Genomic DNA, 17,607 nt, shown 5'->3' with positions numbered 1-17,607 from the left:
CACAAGGGGCTTGGAGAAACGTTAAAGCTGTCAATTTGATGATCTGAATGTTTATGCCGTTGTTTAATCACACATGGATCGATATCCAGCCCTATTCGCGCGAAAAGTGCGTCTATCTACAGCTCCACATGGAGTCTCAATAACGTTAGGTCGCTACCGAATCTCACATGAACAAAGAAAATGTGCATGATGTCAGTCACTGATTTCTTCGGACTGCACTCGTGTGTCTGACTCTGTTTGAATTAGCTCAGTTATCGGAAGGGTTTGTCATTTGGTCCGTGACACTGAGGACACTCTTCGTATGCAGACATTATACGCCACCATCGTATCTAGTTCCGTAGAGAAGTTTGAAACGGTTAAGTCTGCGCTAATCGGCATCTTGCTCTAGTAATCTCAGGTACGGAAGCTGCTTGTTTAGCAACTGGCAACTGAATTATTTCAACTTCAGTAGAAGTAACGTTTTACGTGCGTCTGTCATCACCCAAAATTCAGACAAAATGTGTTCGTGATGTCGACATGGGCACCAAACCATACAGGTGTCAGATACATGTCGGTATTTCTTCAGTCCAGAACTGACCAGAAAGCTCTGATACATGGAAGCAGTAGTCTATAGGTGGTGACAGCGTGTAGTCGTGATCAGTAACATCCGCTTCACTTTTTATACACTGTCATATGAGAGATGGCTTCTACACTCCGTTTGCAGATTGCATGTTGATTAGCGGACTCACAACAGACCGCCTAGCGCTGCCGCTAATAGTCCGACAAGGTTAGCGCCAAAAGAGGGAGCGAAATAGGAAGCAAATTAGTCGCTTCATCAGTTTTAGTGAGGCCCTAACTCTCAGCTGGCGATAATGGGGGGCGTAAGAGGAAAGCCGAGAACAGATGGTTCGGGCCATTTAAACGGCCGGAGCAGGTGCCTCCTAACTACTAATTAAGGAGCGAGGGTGGTCCCGTGAAGGGGTGGGGCGAAGGGTTGCAGGGGGGTTGGCCTCTTCCTGTAATTAGAAAGGGCGGCCATGGCCAGTGCTCTCGCCTCAAACGAAATTAAGCAGGCAGCGGCGTCCTCCATTCTGGATGAATTAATGTGGGGGGCGCTATCGCAGTTTTCTCGGCCCCTCTGGGCGGCTACTCGTACGAAGCTGAAAGTCGATCTGCGTTTGGGCAGCTATGTGCACTTCCCCGTCTCCTCTACAGAAGAGCGGATACTGCACCGAAGTAATCTCGAGAGACGAATGTTTCGTAGTGGAAGATTCTCGGGCCAATTGATTCCTTTTACCTAAGATATACTCGAATATAAGTTTATCTGATTTTTAACATTTTGTTACACATACGTCAAATTTCACAAAAAATTTCAGCAGGTTTCGACGTCAATCAATCATCTTCAGATATTCTTTAAAGGCCGTGGCATCAATATAATTAGTGTCGTCTTCACCAGCTGATGCTGTTCGTCTACATGCTGCAAGCGACAGTTACGGAATGTGTCTCTTGTAACGCGTGCATAATCCAACGGCTCTCGCGAGAGGCAGAGTTATTTGTACTAACTTAACAGCCCATTAATGACTTTCAGGAGGTAAACATATCGCTGCCTGTGTATCTACTGCATGTAGTGGAAACCTGAATTATGTGACGCAAAATGCGTACTTATTTTCCCTCTTAGTATTTATTTCTCTGGCGCGAGCACATTTCCGTCAACGTACGTTAGGAAACTAGATTTAAACTTTGTTAACTGAACGAAACTGAAGAACTTGGGTTCGATCTAAGAACCCAGATCTGTGTACATACATCCAATTCTTAATTTTAAGTGATATGACATTCTGTACGAATTACTCTCGGATGTGCAGGTGTATAGTAGCTCTAAATGGTGGTACTACGTCTTCCAGCGATTTAGAAAAGGGAGTATAACAAGGTATTTTAATAATCAATTTCATTTTACTGCGAAGTATTACAGAAATTCATCATTGATGGCCTATCCGTAAAAGTTCTAGCAGAAAGTCATAAAACTGAAATGATGCACTTTGAAATGTAAGTGCACTGATCAGCAGTATGAGAGGAAGTGACAGCTGACAAGAAATGATACTCCCGTATTCTGCAGAATGTGAGTGACGAGTTCATACGCACAACACATACGTTGAAACAAAACTGAGAGTAACAACGAGAAATCAGCATCAAATCTGAGCAAGTGTTGCAGATACGGAGAGGGCTCTAGTGGGCTGCCGTGCTTGTCAGCCTGAGGGAAAACTAATGACGGTTTGCTGTTTCGTTTGGTTCTAAGAAGATAAAAGTCTATTAGAATGCTACACGTCAGGTGTGTTGAGTAAATATGACATTAAACTGGTTTTTCACTGCGAGAATTACTTATAAATCGTTTATAATGGTGGATAGATCATTTAAGAAAATGAAATTTTCCAACGAGTATTGGGAAAGTGACTGCTCGCTCACTTGCTGTTCGAGGCTTGTCGCTGATGAAACACGGGCTACACCGACGCTTACTGAAAAGATCTCTTCGTTATTGCTTCCGTAGCCGAGACGAACATCGTTCCGCCCTTACTCTCAACTCGTACGAAGAGTCTAAAATCGAATGGGCAGGCGATTCAGTCTGGCGAGAAGTGGTGGCGGCATGCAGTTTCTCATGGAGTTCCAGTATTGCAAACATAAGTTCAAGTAATTTTGTAGCGAGATAAGGTGCGAGAAGATAACATTCTAATACTGAAATTGCCCGCTGGATGCCTTGCTTGCGTCTAGCAGGCTCCACAGTAGTTTTAAAGAGGCGTAGACAACGGGTCAACACCAAGTTTGTCCTTTACTTCTTTTTTAAAAAATGTATTATATTCTTCCATCTCATAACTCATCGCCTATCGCACTCAACACTGAGTGTTTTACGTTTTGGGTGTCACGTTAAGTCTCGGAATACAGTTGCTGTTCAGTCACTTTGCTTCAGAAATCCTTATTTCATTTCAAAGCAACTCTGTGGTTTCTTATAGAATGAGGATATATTAACTGCTGCCTGTAATTTGTTTGGTCGATTGGAGGGTTATTGTCTGTTGATCCCTTAGAACTCTGTGACTGGACCTAGATTTCATGCTACATATCTTCAGTGGCGTCAACGACAGAGCTGTAAACTTTTGAGATGACACCAGGCAAAAAAAAGAAGAGGACTGATGTCAGCTGATCGTTGTCTTACATCAGCAGGAAAATGTGCCAATGACCCATCATCCGTGCACCACATTACGCAATTGTGGACTACATGTGAAATTTCAGCCCAATTAGAAGGAAATTTAATCTAAATGTTTACATTTCAAATACATTTGCACTGTAGTGGTTGAAGTAAGAATGCATTTTGTGCAGAGAAGGGCAGGGAACGCTCCAAGAAGTCACGGGCGTGTAGTCTGGGTGTCCCACGTCACACGCTCCAGTAGCTGCCTGGTAACGCATGCGTGAGCCTAGCTTCAGACCACTGTTTCTGCTCCTGACTTTCTAGGTAAGTTTAAATGCTTGGAGAACTATCGCTCCAGCTTGTTAACGTAATACAGGGTGTCCCACTCGTAAGGGACCTCAGGAAGAATGTAATAAAATATGAATAAAAAAGGAAAAAGAAGGAAACCCCGCGATCAGACGCCCCTCAGTCATTCATCATCGGATGCTGTCTGGAGGGACAGGAGATCTGCACATCGCACTCCCGGCCTCGGAGCCGCCACCTTTCAGTCAAACAGCTTCTCAGCTGACATCAGGAGGTTGAGTGGATCCCATTCCAATCCCACCGCGGAAAAATCCCTGGCAGTACCTGGAATCGAATACGGGTCCCCTGCATGAGGATGTGTTCTGTGACGTTGACCTCTCGGCTACGGAGGCGGACGAATATAAAAGGATATGAAAACAAAATGAAAAGAAATATTTACGCGACATGTTTTCATGGTTGAGAAATGAAGGTACATTACATGAGGTGCTGGAAGTGACCTCTACCCTGCCTGCAAACACAGTTCAATACGGCTCTACATGTGCGTGAATGCTGTGTCGGAGAATTCGGTACACACAGCGAATGTTCTGAAGTAACTCGTTGGCTTGACATCATCTGTGAAATGTGGAAACAATGAGTTTCCATGAGCTATGTGTGGGTCTCGGGTTTAAGAGCGGCGTGGCTTAATGTTCGTGGTGTTCCGTGCGACTTGCTTCTTCCACTGCTGTTCGATTCTGACGATGTACCGGTATTCTGTGGGAGAGGGCGTGTTTCTTGTGAAACAGTACTGGACATGCGTTTCCTTTACGAAATATCAGCGACTGCTTTTAGAACGTTTAGGCAGTCAGTGGATAATAATAGTGCACTAAAGGTTTGGTGACGAAGCTGGAGACAAATGGAACATTATTAGATTTGGACGTCGCGGGGGCGCCCGCAGTTCTCGGGAGAAAGTGCGTCGCCCACAAATTATTTTCACCGTTTGTTACAGGAATCTAGAGTATCGCGCTGCATGTTTCACAGAGCTGCCAAGAAAATTGGCCTGTATCCCTACAACTTTGCTGCCGTGCCTGAAGTGATACATACAAACGCCTAACATACTGTCACTTTTTCAATGATTTATTGCCGCAAGGCCAGCAATGTTTCAGTACAGTATAACAATGACGATGCGTGGTTTCATTTGTCCCGACACCCGATCCCAGAAAACACACGTCTAGTCGATTAGTGACAATCAGCCTGCTGTCATTGAGGAACCCCTTCATTCACAGAAGGTCGGTGCGTTTCATGCATTTCTGAACCAGTTGGATGGCGAGGAATTGACGCTTGGCTGCTACCAGCAAGAACGGCTTACATGTCACGGGTCTAGAGCGAATATGGCTGCAGTGAAATCGTTTTTCCCAAGGTCGCCTCACAAGACATCCTCCTAACTTTTTCCTATGGGGTCACCTCAAAGGTAAGACGCAGAAGAACAAAGAACGCATCGTCGACGACTTAGGTGGGAACATGCGCTTGAGAACGCCCACTAATCTGGAAGCAATATTAACGAAAATGCAGAGCCATGTTGATCTATGTATACGAATTGGGGAAAGTCACTCCCAGCGCCCTTATAACGTACCTTCATTTCTCAACTAAGAAGGTACGTCGTGTTTCATATCCTTTACTCTTTAGATTCTTATAACGTTTCTTCCGCTGTTCCTTAAGAGTGCATCCGTTACTTATTGAACACTACAACGGCTAACTAAAGGACACGGCAGAACGACGCTATGAAATAGACCGTCCCGTGTACGGCACACTGTTCTTTGTCACAGTTAACTGCGCACCACTATAACGAGGACAATATTTCTTACTGAAGTCACAGTTTGCTCGGTATTACCTCGGGAACGGTCTATTAGCGGACCGACGTTTACTGGACCGTTTTTCTTTCTTTTGTCCATTATAATTATCCGTGCTGTTATGTCGTGGTCGGTTGATGAATTCTGTGTCAAATCCCAACGTTTCGTCCCCGTCTGCGGAGGACATCTTCAAGGGGGTCTTGCTCCATTGGCCCGCTACTGACTGCCGCTGAATTCCGTGTCCGCGCGCTCCCGCGCCGAGGCGTGACGTCACGCGTTTTGAAAACGTCAGTGCAATTGGCCACTGTCCGCTGCCGTCGATCGCCGTTGCCATGCGCCAGTGGTGGACAGGCATCTTCTTCAACACGGGCATCCATATAACGTTTAATTTCACTCTCTCCTCCTTTCGATTGAAATTATTAGGGTGTGTGGCGATTTCGATTGCCTCCCTTTAATAGAGCCTTTCGTAATATCCGCTTGTGGCCGCTAGTACCTGCGTCTCCTCGAAACGAATATGGTGGTTACCTGGCTGGAAAGCATGCTCCGCAACAACTGATCTTTCCGTTTCTCCTCTTCTACAATTGATCTTGTGGTCTTCCAAACGTTTTGAAACAGTTCTTTTAATGGTACCCACATAAACATCTTCACAGCTGCATAGGATCCTATACAGTCCAACTTTTTCCAATAGTTTTCGAGCGTCCTTGTCAGGCTTAAAGTATTCCTGTATCTTCCTGGTGGGCTTGTAAATTATGGTAATATTCCGCTTCGTCAAGATCTTCCCTATTCTTTCCGTTACATTTTTAACAAACGGCAGCAAAACCTTAGATTTTGCAGTAGCCGGTACGTCACTATGATTTCTGCACGGCTGTCTCAACGCACGTTTTATTTCGGCGGACGAATATCCGTTCTTCGTTAGTGCATTGTGGAGATGTTCCATCTCAGCATCGAGCAACTCGGGTTCACAAATATTTCTAGCTCTATCCGCTAACGTCTTGATAACACCCCGCTTTTGTTGTGAATGGTGGTTCGAATCCCGGTGCAAATAACGGTCCGTGTGCGTGGGTTCACGGTATACTGAGTGGTCCAAACTACCATTTTCGTTTCTAAAAACAAGCACATCGAGGAAATGTAAACACGTGACGTCACGCCACGTTTGGAAGAGCAAAAGGGCAATTGTAGAGGAGAAAAGGAAAGACCAGCTGTTGCGGAGCATGATTTCCAGCCAGGTAACCACCATATTCGTTTCGAGGGGACGCAGGTACTAGCGGCCACAAACGGATATTACGAAAGCCTCTATTACAGGGAATCAATCGAAATCGCCAAACACCCTAATAATTTCAATCTAAAAGAGGAGGGCGTGAAATTAAACGGTATATGGATGTCTGTGTTGAAGAAGATGTGTAAAACCCGCCCACCACTGGGGGATGGCAACGGCGATCGACGGCAGCGGACAGCGGCCAATTGCACTGACGTTTTCAAAACACGTGACGCCCCGCCTCGGCGCGGGAGCGCGCGGACACGGAATTTAGCGGCAGTCAGTAGCGAGCCAGTGGGTGTGTTGGACCTTCCATCGAGCTACAGACCCCCTCGAAGATGTCGTCCTCAGACGGGGACGAAACGTTGGGAATTGACACAGAATTCATCAACCGACCACGGCATAACAGCCGGGATAATTATAATTGACATGACATTACCGGCCGCGAAAGTCTACATTTTAGTTTCTTTGTTTTATCGTATATTTTGACCCGTGTCAGTCTTCGCTACTAGTAATGGTACGTTCTGTATATGGAGACGTAACTGAATCTAGTGTTGTGACTGTGCACGTCATTTTGGTAAATAGTCAACGAAAGTATGCAGATGCAGAATTAAAATACCGAACAGATAGTTAAAAGGGTGAGGTAGTAACATCTCGTTTTGAGAAGTGCCCAACTGTGCGAATGAGTCGGGTGCTGCAAGCGTCGGCGAGGCTTCGGCATAGGCGCCAAAGGGTGCGGAGCGAGCGAGAGGACGGCTCAGAGCTTCAGCGCGGCCGTCGGAAGGCGTCGGGCGGGCGCGGCGCGGCGGCGCGGGGCGGACAGCGCGTCACTCAGACGGTGGTGACGCGGTCCACCTCGACGTAGCCCGCAGAACTGTCCGTTTGTCAGCAGATGACCTCCTTGGAGTGCGGCGCGGAGGCGGCGGGGCGCACGGCGACGCCGGCGCCGCTGCTGGAGCTGCTGAGGCGCGAGCGCGCGGCGCGCCGGCGGCGGCGCCGGCGGCGGAGGGCGGCGCCGCACAGCAGCGCGCCCAGCGACAGCAGCGCCGCCAGCGCCGCCGCGGCCCACGGCAGAGGCACCAGCCGCGCCCAGCACTCCGACAGCCGCTCGTCCGCGCCCGACGGGCAGTGCGCCACGCCGTCGCACCACAGCGACGCGTTGATGCACGCGTCCAGCTCCGGGCAGCGGTGCGGGCAGTCGTCCTGCACGAAGTTCTCCGGCGGGTGCACGCTGCGCCTGCGGCACGACACGAGTCCGTCAAGAGTCTCCTGCTGGATACAGCGAGTCGAAATACACTGGCGGAAAAATATTAGTACACCATTTCAGAGCTTTCCAATTCACTCGAGATATATCGTTACAACATTTCGTTTGGAGTAACTCATTTTCGCTCATCATATTAGATGTTTTTGGAATGTCTGCAACTGCAACATTCATGATTTAAATAATGAAAACTGCACCAGTTACTTATGTTGTGATGCTTAGCACGAAGCATTTCAAGAATTTATTCTCATTTTCAAGTGAATTTCTATATTTGTTTACATGAAAATGTTTGATGAAACTTCCTAGCAGATTGAAACTGTGTGCGGGACCGAGACTCGAACTCGGGACCTTTGCCTTTCGCGGGAAAGTGCTCTACCAACTGAGCTAGCCAAGCACGACTCACGCCCCGTCCTCACAGCTTTATTTCTGCCAGTATTTCGTCTCCTTTTGTAAAGTTTGGAAGGTAGGAAACGAGGTACTGGCAGAAGTACAGCTGTGAGGACGGGGCGTGAGTCGTGCTTGGGTAGCTCAGTTGGTAGAGCACTTGCCCGCGAAAGGCAAAGGTCCCGAGTTCGAATCTCGGTCCGGCACACAGTTTTAATCTGCCAGGAAGTTTCATATCAGCGCACACTCCGCTGCAGAGTGAAAATCTCATTCTGGAAAGCCGCTCGGAGTGGCCGTGCGGTTTGAGACGTCATGTCACGGATTGCACGGCCCCTCCCGTCGGAGGTTCGAGTCCTCCCTCGGGCATGGGTGTGTGTGTTGTTCTTAGCATAAGTTAGTTTAAGTAGTGTGTAAGTATAGGGACCGATGACCTCAGCAGTTTGGTCTCTTAGGAATTCACACTTTTTTTTTTCATTCTGGAAACGTGTTTGGTGTTTGCACGAGTGATGTTCTGCCCCTCTTGCGCCTTTCTGTGGCTAGACTACAATCGGAAAATCGGACAGTGTTTTCAAATGCTAATGTTAGAAATGCTATTCTTGTTTGTCTGCTTACCTGTACTGTCTCCTCCACCAAGCAGAATATCGCACACTCGCAAATCGTCACTTATACTGTTTGTTTACAAAACATGCTACAAAGATATTACGACTCTATGGTTCGCAAAGAGTTAATAAGTACGCAGTCTGAGGTATTACAATGCTTCTGGTTTACGTTATGCATGTACATAAGGTTGTCAATTTTGACTACTAAATTGCCAATTAAATTAAATCCATTACTGAGATTTTTGGAAGTGAAGGAGTGTCTTAAGATCTTCTACGTTTACGAACGTGTGTCCAGTGTCTTTTATGTGTACTCCCACTTCTCATTTTTTTCAATTGGTTATGTGACATTCGTCACCCATTCAGAAACATAGATCTTAAGATACTCCATCACTTCAAAAAAATCTCATAAATGGTTGTAATGGAGGTGCGTGAAATTTTTGTACACCACAAAAAGCAGGGAGGAAAAATTCTCATTGACAAACTAGATACTGAATGAGTTAATGTCTTCAAATGTTTATGCTGTATATCATAACTTACCAGTTTCACAAATACGTACATTTCCTCATCAGAAAAGAAATGTAATCGATAATTTTGTAATTTAGTAGTCAATAGGTGTCAAAATACATTTCATAATTGACAACCATATATATGTCAAAAAGTTTTGCATCACCCCAGTTGTCCTTAGGTTAGTTAGGTTTAACTAGTTCTAAGTTCTAGGGGACTAATGACCTCAGCAGTTGAGTCCCATAGTGCTCAGAGCCATTTTTTCACCCCAGTTCCCAGAACTCCTGAAGATAGACGTTGACTGTGGATATTGTATCACAGACATAGTTCCATTGACTGTTCAGAGATGTCACTAAACCCGCCCAAAGATGTAAACAACAATCCATGATCAGCGCCGATTACACCGACGGGGTCCGACAGCCGATCAGTTCTGTTACGTCGTGAATCACAATAGAGCAGCGATTAGCAGTCCAACAACACTTTATTCCATAGTCACAGAACATACAATAAAACAAGTCAAAGATACATTGTCCTAAGAGTAAACAAACAGTCTCTCACTTGCGAGAAGTACATCACTCTGTGACATCCTCCCCACCCTGGTCGACCTCCAAAGGTACGGCCAGCTGCACAGGACGACTAATGATGTGACCTTCTGGTGTCCGGAGTATTATCGTCCTTACCCTGCCGTCTCTTCCTGGTAGTACCTTTTCTATCCTGGCCTTCTTCCACATATGTCGCGGACGAAGGTCCTCTTGGATCAGCACGATGTCGCCAGGGCGAAAGGGGATGACTCGTCCCGATGGGCGTTTAACTTCATGGTAGTTCCGGAGCTCCAATAGGTATTCTTTAACCCAACGGTTCCAAAAACTGTCACAGAGTTGCTGTCTCAGTCGGAATTCCTTTGTTAAAATCGTGCTCGCTGAAGGCTCTGGTCCCGTCGGAATAGTCGTAAGTTTTTCTCCCGTCAGAAAATGGGATGGTGTGAGTGCATCACAATCATCTCCTGGTGTGATGGGCCTGGAGTTCACCGCGGCTTCAATACTGATCAAGGTGGTGTTCAGTTGTTCCTCAGTGAGCTTTGCGAGTCCCAATACCTTCCGTAGGCAACGCTTTATAGTGCCCACCATTCTTTCCCACCATCCTCCCCACCAAGACGCCCGGGAGACAATGAATTTCCAAGTAATACCGTGGTGGGCGAGGAACTGATAAGATTTTGTGGTGGTTAATGCCTTCCAAAGTTGGGCTAGTTCCATATTCGTGGCGTGGAATGTTTTCGCGTTATCTGTATATATCGTGTGGGGTAGTCCGCGTCTTCCGGCGAATCGCTGAAGTGCCATAAGAAACTTGTCCGTTGACAAGTCTGTACAGAGTTCGAGGTGGACAGCTCGTGTGGTAGCACATGTGAAAAGAGTGATATATGACTTGTGCGTTTCCTTCCCCACTTTGATGAATAGTGGGCCAGCAAAGTCTATTCCGGTTACAGCAAATGGTTTGGCAGGTGAAACTCGTTCAGGTGGCAGCGGTGCTTCGATCTGTTGCCCTCGTGGATTCTTCAAGATCTTGCATGCGAGGCATGAGTATAGGATTCTTTTGATGGCCTGACGAGCTCTAAGGATCCAAAATTCGGTTCGCAGCTCGGATAGTACAGAACGAACACCAAAGTGATGAAGGCGGATGTGTGTCTCTCGAATAACCAATTGTGTGAAATGGTGGGAACCGTCAAGGAGTACAGGATGTTTTTGTTCCCTATTTAGGCTAGTGCACTGCAGTCGACCTCCTAGACGTATCAGTCCATCTTCTAGGAAAGGATTGTATCGTGCGATTTTTGACTCTCTTGGCAGTGGTAAGTTATTCTGAAGTGCATGTAATTCGTTGGGGAAGGAATCTCTCTGGCCCACTCGAATCCAATACATTTTGGCAGCTGATAATTCGGTGGCTGTAAGTTCTCCTGAAGATTTATTCTTCTGACGAATGTTGTGTAGGAAACGGAGAGTCCATGCTGTGATACGAATGAGCTTCCAGTACGAGCTGAATTTAAGTAAGTTCAAAAGGCCGGTTGGCGTAGATATCGACAAAACTTGGCTCTGGGTTTTCTTCCTCTTTTCTTCGGGAGGAAGTCGTACCATCGTTGGAGTATCGTTGTTTGGCCAGCATTCAAGGAGGGCGTGTAAGCCAAGGCGGCCCATGCCACCAAATATCCAGAGAATTCATTTGGTAGCCGAGGAGTCCACGTGAGAGGTGGTCAGCAGGATTGTCTGGTCCTGGGCAGTGTTTCCATTGCGTGGGAGTCGTGTGTGTTTGTACCTCAGTTACACGATTACAAACGAAGGTCTTCCATCTGTTAGGATCACAGCGAATCCAACTTAGTGTTATTGTAGAATCCGTCCACAATATCGCATGGGCAATTTTAAAGTCTGTTGCACGGCAAAAGTAACACAATAGTCTGGTCCCAACTACTGCCGCTAAAAGTTCGAGTCGAGGCAATGTCACCTTCTTAATAGGAGCAAGTCTGTTCTTGCTACAGACTAAATGGGTTACGACGTCATCATCTAAGACAGTACGAATGTACAAGGCTGCTCCATATGCCTTTTCCGAGGCGTCACAGAATACGTGCAGCTGAGAGTCTCTTCCATGAGCTGTAGCAATCCATCTAGGGACACGTATATGTGACAATGAAGGTAAGCTAGATATCCAAGCGCGCCATCGTGCCCCTAAGTCCCAGGGCATAAGTTCATCCCAGCCAATTCCTCGGCACCATGTGTCCTGGAATAGCAATTTCCCAACAAGAGAAACTGGGGAAAACAGTCCGAGTGGGTCATAGAATTTAGCCGTACATTGTAAGAGAAGTCGTTTGGTGGCTGGCTCTTCTGACGACCTTCTGATGATTTCGCTAGGATCGATGCAGAAGTAGTCACCTGCGGTGTTCCAGTCTACACCTAAAACTTGAGTCTGGGTGTGGAGTTCTCGCCCTTCTGCCCTCCAGATAGTGTGGAGTTGTTCACAGTTGGTAGCCCATTTTGATAAGGGGAGACTGATCAATTTCATTAGGGTTACAAGTTCATAGTATATAGTTATCACCAAATTATCACCTTCTACTGAGATCACAAAGTCGTCCATGTATGCAGTCTTGTTTATAAGTGGCGCTACGGTGGGAAATGCTGTCATACACTTGTCGGCAAGTTCTCTTAGTGTTGCAGAAAGTAAAAATGGGCTGCAGATCAGGCCGAATGGGAGTCTGTTAAAACGGTATTCTGTTAGTTCGTCCGTCGTTTGAAGATTTCCTGTTTGATCCTGGCTAATCTTGAACCAGAAAAATCTGGTCAAGTCTTTGTCCTTTTCGTTCAAGGTTAATTGAAGGAAAGCTTGTGTGATGTCCGCGACGATAGCCGTAGAATATAATCTGAAACGCAGTAAAATTTTCAGAATCTCTGGTAATAGGTTCGGTCCTTCTTCTAATACCTCATTCAGAGAAGGTGCATTGTTTTCGTGAGATGAGGCGTCAAAGACTATTCTCCACTTAGTGGTTCCGTATTTCTCCTTCCTCACTGCTTGATGAGGGAGATAAAATAGCTCCTTTCCTGAGAGTGGGGTGGGAGCGACCTCTACTTGCCCCTTCGTAATGTAGTCTAGCATAAGATCGAAATACATTTGCTTAAATGTCTCTTGACGTTGAAATCTTTCCCTGAGGTGCTTGAATCGTTTTTCCGCGATAGGTCTGTTACTCGAAAGCACTTTATGTTGCATTTTGGGAAGTGTAACGACTGCTCGATGATCCTTTATAGAGAAAGATGCTCTAAACTCTTCAAGAAGTCTCGTATCCTTGTTGTTCACAGGTAGATCCTGATCGGCAGTAATCCCTATAGTTTCCAAGTCCCAAAAGCGTCTGAAATCATTGTCAGCGTGCAGAGGAGATCGGTCAGTCTGAGCAAAATTTACCACGGTTGCATGCACACAGGCTTGTGACTTGTTACCACTAAGTATCCAGCCAAACAGAGAAGGAACTAACACTAAGGTTTCAGAGATGCGTATGGGCGAATTGTGCTTCACTATCTTCCAATAAAAATCGCCTCCTACAAGAATCTCCACGGGAAGATCTTCTGTTAAATCGGTTTTCGGATCTGCTAGCGTAATCTTACGGGCATCTGGTAAACTCTTTATATGTTGTGGAACTGAAGGCTGGTGAGAAATAACGTGAGTACTTTCGAAGGCAGTAAGTGGCACTGAAGAATTCTGCCAAAGCCCCTTCATACTAAACTGAACAAGCCTGCGGTGGCGTGGGCGTGTAGGGTTTGATTCAAAGGAACAAACAGTTAGTTGTTGTCGATCTATCGTTTCCAGTTTGAGATCATCAATCAGCGATTTTGCTATGAAGCTGGACTGACTGCCTGCATCCAGTAGACATCGCGTTGTCCTGCTCAATCCTGTAGGTCCTGAGACGCATACTTGGGCTGTCTGAAGGTACGTGTAACCGTGGGGAGCGACAGATACCTTTCCAACGGAAGTAACGTTTGTCTGACCCGCAGGGCTCCTAATATCCTTTCGCTCCTCACAAATGGACTTATGATGCAGTCTTTTACAGTTAACACACCGAGCCTTTTCTTTCTTTTTGCAATTTGACACTTTGTGCCCACGTTGAAGACAAAGAAAGCATCTGTTTGCTAGTTTCAATTTATCTATTCGATCATTAACGCGTACGATCTTCTTACAGTCTTGCGCCCAATGACCGTCAGATTCACAAAAGACGCAGAATGGTTCCTTTACGCTGGTATCCTTCGGAGTCGATCTTTTAGATTTCGCGTGTACGTGAAGTGTGGACGCTGTGGGAAGGTTATTAGAAGTGCTTGAAAATTCACCGCGTATCTTCTGCGTGGTAAGCGCCCCGTCGACTTCCTCGTTCAGAAACTCCATCAGTTGCAAAATGTCCCCTTCGGATATTCCTGTACGCTTAGCGTGAATTATCCAGCGGCGGCATATATCATCCGGAAAAGCGCGTAAAATTTTCGGCGCAAGGACACGGCCGTATCCGTTCACGTCTTCCCCAAGTGCCCGGAGAGCTTGAATACGTCGCTGGCATTCAATGAATGTTGAATTAAGTTCCTCTGGGGTGGACAGCTTAATTGGTTTTATGGCTTCGAGATAATCTAAGTGGGCTTGAATTATTCGATCCTTGTTGCCATAACGCGCTCGGAGAATCCTCTTCGTTTCTGCGTACGTCTCGGCCGTCACCGCAATACCGTCCACTAAATGCTTTGGTTCTCCCGAGAGATAGCCGCGAAGAAAAATGTGTTTATTGATTGTAGTTACCGTCGGATCTTCGTCAACCGACTGCAAACTGCTCCCAGAATCGCGCCCATGTCTCAATATCGCCTGAAAAAGGCTCAAGTTTGATCGGCGGAAGTTTTACTGAAGCTGTGGGAACACTCATTGTTACAGATTGTGCCGGCGGATTGTCGGGAATCTTTATGTCTGCTACCGATTTCGCAAGCTGTTTCTCTATTTCGTGAGACAATCGGGAAATTGTGAGTTTCGCGGTGTCTATATAATCTTCGCATTTAGGAACATCTTCTTCGTATTCGCCATCGTCTAACAACTCGTGAATATCCTCATCTAATTTAACGAGGCGGTCCAGAACGCTTCCCAATCTGTCATTGTAATATTTATAATCCGCGATTTCCGATGTGTCGGGCAACCTTGCAACTTCCGCCACGAGTCGCGTAATGTTTGCTCTTTCTCTCATACGTTTTCTCTTTAGAGAGTGTAATTGCGCTTCTGGTTTGTGATCTGGCACGTCCATTCCGTCCGATTACTCGAAAGTTTAAAGCAGTGTCGGCTAGCGATCAGCTGGTCCTAGTAAGGCGATATCTTTGGATCGCTAGTCGAAGTAGTTCAATTGATGGTCGCTAGATGGCAGCACTAGTCATAAACAATCTACAGGCGTAGCGTAGGATCTGATAATTCGTTAAATCGCTAATCGAACAGCTACAATAGCAGTACACAGCGGCATTAATGTAATCAGTTGCCTTTACAAATGGCATTACAAAACATGTTGCGTGATAATTCAATTGAACTTAGCTGTGTATGATGGCGGTTGTCGTCGAAGAGCTTGTTGCGTGGTGTAACAAATCGCTGCAGTAAACCCCGTCGTAGTATTGCCGCGTGACGTGCGTCCAGAATTCCGTGCACTACAACAATCGTGGAATTGTCTCGGGCAAAGTCTTTCCCGGGTTTCGGCACCAAAATTGTTACGTCGTGAATCACAATAGAGCAGCGATTAGCAGTCCAACAACACTTTATTCCATAGTCACAGAACATACAATAAAACAAGTCAAAGATACATTGTCCTAAGAGTAAACAAACAGTCTCTCACTTGCGAGAAGTACATCACTCTGTGACAAGTTCCAGTCTTTCCACCAGGAACGAGGTACACCGATCGTGTTGTCTGTAGTACAACCATGCCTACACGGTTCGATCGCGTCCGCTTTTTTACTTTGTGCCAGGAAGGGCTCTAAATAAGAGAATTGTCCAGGCTTCTCGGAGTGAACCAAAGCAATATTTTTCGGACATGGAGAAGATACAGAGAGATAGGAACTGTTGATGACATACCTCGCTCAGGCCGCCTAAGGACTACTACTGCAGTGGATGCCAGCTACCTACGCATTATGGCTCGTATAAACCCTGACAGCAATGCCACCATGTTGAATAATGCTTTTCGTGCAGCCACAGGACGTCGTGTTACGACTCAAACTGTGCGCAGTAGGCTGGCTGATGCCCAACTTCACTTCCCACGTCTATGGCGAGGTCCATCTTTGCAACCACGACACCATGTAGCGAGGTGCAGATGAGTCCAGCAACATTCCGAATGGACCGCTCAGGATTGGCAGTACGTTCTCTTCACCGGTGAGTGCCGCATAGCCTTCAACCAGACAATCGTCGGAGACGTGTTTGTAGGCAACCCGGTCAGGCTGAACGCCTTAGCCACACTGTCCAGCGAGTGCAGCAAGATGGAGGTTCCCTGCTGTTTTGGGGGGAGGGGGAGGCATTATGTGGGGGTAGGCCGCTAGTGGTTATGGAAGGCGCCGTAACGGCTGTACGATACGTGAGTGCCATCGTCCGGCCGATAGAGGGACCATATCGGCAGCATATTGGCGAGACATTCGTCTTCATGGACGACAATTCGAGCCCCTATCGTGAATATCTTCTGAATGACTTCCTTCAGAATAACGACATCGCTCGACTAGAGTGGCCAGCATGTTCTCGAGTCATGAACCCTATCGAACATGCCTGTGATAGATTGAAAAGGGCTGTTTATGGACGACGTGATCCACTAACCACTCTGAGGGATGTACACATCGCCGTTGAAGAGTGGGACAATGTGGACCAACAGTGCCTTGATGAACTTGTGGATAGTATGGCACGACGAATACAGGCATGCATCAATGCAAGAGGACGTGCTACTGGGTATTAGAGGTACCGGTGTGCACAGCAGTCTGTACCACTACCTCTGAATTTCTCGCTGTATGGTGGCACAACATATAATATGTGGTTTTAATGAGCAATAAAAAGGGCGGAAATGATGTTAATGTAACTCTTCAGGCTTTCCCGGCGATCTAATGACACCTTGGGTTGTCGGTTGTTCTGCTGGATATCAGCGTCGTACTTGCACAAGTACGACGGTGATATCCGGCAGAACACCCGACAACCCAAGATGTCAATGATGTTTATGTTGATCTCTATTCCAATTTTCTGTACAGGTTCCGGAACTCTCGGAACCGAGGTGATGCAAAACGTTTTCTGATGGGTGTCTATATACACTGTAACAACTCAGACTGTGTACTTACTAACTATTTGTAAACCATATTGTCGTAATATATTTGTAGCAAAAAATGGCTCTGAGAACTATGGGACTTAACTTCTAGGGTCATCAGTCCCCTAGAACTAGAACTACTTAAACCTAACTAACCTAAGGACATCACACACATCCATGCCCGAGGCAGGATTCGAACCTGCGACCGTAGCGGTCGCGCGGCTCCAGACTGAAACGCCTAGAACCGTTCGGCCACCTCGGCCGGCTATCTTTGCAGCATGTTTTGTAAACAAACAGTGTAAGTGATGGTTTGCGTGTATGCAATATTCTGTGTAATGGACGAGGCACAATATCTGAAGTAGATAAATACAAGTACCATTTCTAACATTAGCATTTTAACCCTCACAGACTCATTTTTTCCGATTTTCCAGCTGCAGTCTAACCGCAAGGAGGCGCTCCAGACATGTTGACGTAAACAAATGTACAAAAGCACTTGAAAATGAGAATAAATTCTCGA

The 17,607-nt window shown here is 46.5% G+C and overlaps 1 protein-coding gene across 1 annotated transcript in view; it reads right to left on the bottom strand.

Moving 5' to 3' along the window:
• Window positions 1-7,369: 7,369 nt before the first annotated feature.
• The window catches only part of LOC126445065 (uncharacterized), a 406,008-nt gene continuing 395,770 nt past the window's right edge, over window positions 7,370-17,607 (bottom strand). The window contains exons 15-16 of the mRNA XM_050090970.1: window positions 7,581-7,775; window positions 7,370-7,412 (exon numbers count right to left, since the gene is read on the bottom strand). Of these exons, the coding sequence (XP_049946927.1) occupies window positions 7,370-7,412; window positions 7,581-7,775 (238 nt within the window). The remainder of the gene's footprint in view (window positions 7,413-7,580; window positions 7,776-17,607) is intronic.

Source organism: Schistocerca serialis, chromosome 1 (genome assembly GCF_023864345.2).
Source record: "Schistocerca serialis cubense isolate TAMUIC-IGC-003099 chromosome 1, iqSchSeri2.2, whole genome shotgun sequence".
Taxonomy (NCBI): domain Eukaryota; kingdom Metazoa; phylum Arthropoda; class Insecta; order Orthoptera; family Acrididae; genus Schistocerca; species Schistocerca serialis.
The sequence above is the reverse complement of the archived record's forward strand: the minus strand, read 5'-3'. Positions and strand labels throughout refer to the sequence as shown.